This window comes from Neoarius graeffei, chromosome 16, assembly GCF_027579695.1.
Source record: "Neoarius graeffei isolate fNeoGra1 chromosome 16, fNeoGra1.pri, whole genome shotgun sequence".
Lineage (NCBI taxonomy): Eukaryota > Metazoa > Chordata > Actinopteri > Siluriformes > Ariidae > Neoarius > Neoarius graeffei.
The window spans coordinates 62,436,927-62,439,889 of NC_083584.1; the positions used below are offsets into that span (position 1 = coordinate 62,436,927).

At 44.7% G+C, this 2,963-nt stretch overlaps 1 protein-coding gene across 1 annotated transcript in view; it reads right to left on the minus strand.

The window, feature by feature from the left end:
- Window positions 1-803: 803 nt before the first annotated feature.
- The window catches only part of sgpp2 (sphingosine-1-phosphate phosphatase 2), an 18,508-nt gene continuing 16,348 nt past the window's right edge, over window positions 804-2,963 (minus strand). Inside the window, exon 5 of the mRNA XM_060943353.1 lies at window positions 804-2,080. Coding sequence (XP_060799336.1) covers window positions 1,535-2,080 — 546 coding nt within the window. The 3' untranslated portion in view covers window positions 804-1,534. The remainder of the gene's footprint in view (window positions 2,081-2,963) is intronic.

The following is a 2,963-nucleotide window of genomic DNA, read 5'->3' on the forward strand; positions in this document are numbered from 1 at the left end:
GTCATCACAGGGCTGCACATAGACACAGACAACCATTCACACCTACGCTCAATTTAGAGTCACCAGTTAACCTAACCTGCATGTCTTTGGACTGTGGGGGAAACCGGAGCACCTGGAGGAAACCCACGCGGACACGGGGAGAACATGCAAACTCCACACAGAGGGGCCCTCGCCGGCCACGGGGCTCGAACCCGGACCTTCTTGCTGTGAGGCGACAGCGCTAACCACTACACCACCGTGCCGCCCTAATATTATCATATATCAGTTGTAATTATGTTCTACGCATATACCGGCAACTCTGACAATATCACTTTCAGCGACGAATAAAATGGTTTTTAAAGTTCCTAGTTTTAAAAAATTTTTGATATGGTAATTGTCTTTCAGAAATTTCATTTACAACATGTCTCTAACAGCTCAAAATGCATCTCCGGGCATTTAAAAACTGCAGGGTTTCCGGGGGACCCTTGGTGGCCCCCCCAGACCCCTGGCCTTACTAGGTTGATGCCCCTCCCTTCCCGTTTTCCTGGATCCGCCCCGGTGTGTGTGTGTTGGGCCGTAGAGTGCAAAGTTCTGAGTGCAGCTAGATAAGATCGTAATTCAGTAGGTGTGTTTTTCCAGATCAATCACAAGGCTTTAAAAGCTGCGTGTGTGTTTAGATGCTTAGCAACCATCAGCATGTCACACTGTGCTTGGGTGTGTTTAGTGGACTTTGATGAGTCATAACATGTTGAAGAGTTTAAGGCTTAACGGTCATAAAAACCGAGACAAACAGTGCAGAAAGCATTAAAAAAAAAGGGAAGACGTTCTTTACTTCCTCGTTTATTCATTCTCATTAGCAGCTTGCTAACACAGTCATAAACGGATGCTTTAATAGACAAAACTCAGAGTATAAACTTGTGTAAAAAAAAGTCTAATCATCTTCAGGATGAAATAAATAACATTTCTGATTGCATTAAACTGAGAATTTAACACTAACTGTAAACACGTATGTGTCCTGTGATTTGACAGCGGACTGATGTTGGCGAGGCACGTGTGATTGTGGTCATGTGACGAAATGATCTTCGATTCAACCATTTTGTTCCCAATATTAGTGTGCTATATTTGAAACACAGTGCATGTCTGATAGAGATGCCAGAATCCAAGCCTAGATCGTGTTCTTTTGAGAATGTTGGCCTTCATAGGGCTCCATGCCAAGCGCAAGAGCATAGAACTTTTATTTTAGAGACACCAAGAGAATGTGTATGTAACCCATAACACACTGTGATACACCAGTTCTAACCTTGAAATTTAAAATGGGCTAGGTCTGTAATGTAGCCAGAGGATATGTCCCTGTTAAATGTCCCCGTGTCCCTTGATCAGGCTTTAGTAGGGTGGGGTGATTTATATAGCATCTTGCATACTGCTAATTTGATAGCTGAGGAGAAGTTGTGCTTTTTTTTTCTTTTTTCTTTTTTTTTTTTTTAAACCACACACGAGCATTTGGGACGCCGCCTGTGTCTTGTTTCAATGCTGCCATATCGTGATAACATTACCGTCACAGCAGCCCCAGCAGCATGAAAATCCGACACACCACTACGCTGTTGACCAACCCAATCGCCGAATACGTGCTAAATTTCAACGGCACTTCGATTTCTGTCCTACTGTGAGCGCTAATGTTATTAACCGCTATGCCATAGTATAAGCACAGCAGCCTGAGTGCGATCCACTTTGTCACCTGCCGGGTCATCACCAGAATCGAAAGCCCCACACAGAACCGCGCGACTCCAGTGGTAAGGATCGCCATGGTCATGGGAGGCAGGGTCACTGGAAAAGGCCCAGAGGGCTCAAAAGTCACACCGAGCTGCTGATTGAGCCAGTAGCCGACGGAACAGCCGGCACCAACGCCCAAAATTATAGTGGTGTCCCCCCTCGTCATACTGTAGTGGTCCAGCTTGGGGTATTTGTAGCACAGGATGAGGGGTAGGACCACTGTGATGGCAGGGGACAGCGGGCTGTTGAGCTGGAAGAAGTCCAAACTGTCCCAGTAAGGGTAGGACACACCCAGAATGAGGGCGGATATCAGAGTCCCGCAGATCACATCCTGAGAAGAAAAGAGTGATGAGTTGATTAAAACTGAACTGTTATGATTATGAGGATTATTCTGTCATTCATTCTTGTTGACAAAATTGGAAATTTGCACACTCGGTTTCAACACTCATTAAGACTTGATAGGTAGCCAGAGCGCTGCTAAGATTTCAATTATTTAGAGTCATGTCAATTTGCTAACTAGCTCAAGGCAACAGCTAGCTTGGTAACTAGCTAGGTTACTAACGTGCTAAGCTTTAAGATCGGTTCAAATGAATTCTTATTGCCTTGCTAATCAGCTAGCATGTCAACTAGCTCATTTGCTAATGTGATAAGCTTTAAGCTATGTGAAAAAAGTCATCCTGGTTTGATCAGCTAGCATGGAAACTAGATGGTTTACTAACTAAACAAGAGCAATAACTGCTCACTTAATACCTCGAATGCTAATTGGCCAACCAGCGTACAGAGAAAGCGTATCAGCCGATTACCAAGCATATTAACTAGCTAAGATCAGTGTTGTAGTCGAGTCTCAAATTCCCAGTGTTCAAAAAAATTTGAGTCCAAGTCGAGTCCGAGTCCAAGACTCCAACCGCACCATTTGACGGCGGCGGTTTCAGCGCCATTAACATGAGTTTGTTCCTGAACGTGGCGTATGAACAGGTGAATGTGCTTCTCTTTATCAGGGAGTGTGAAGTATTCTGTCAGAGATGGTTGGGAGACGGACATACAGTGCAGAAGGTGTGTTTATTAATACAAGTGAAGACGGTAAACAACCCAGAACGGCAGGCAAAATCGTAGAACAGTGAAACAGGCGATAGGTCGAGCGAGGCACAAACAGGCTATCAGAGACTCGGCAGAATCAAAGACGAGAAACAGGAAATCAGGGATCAGGAAACCAA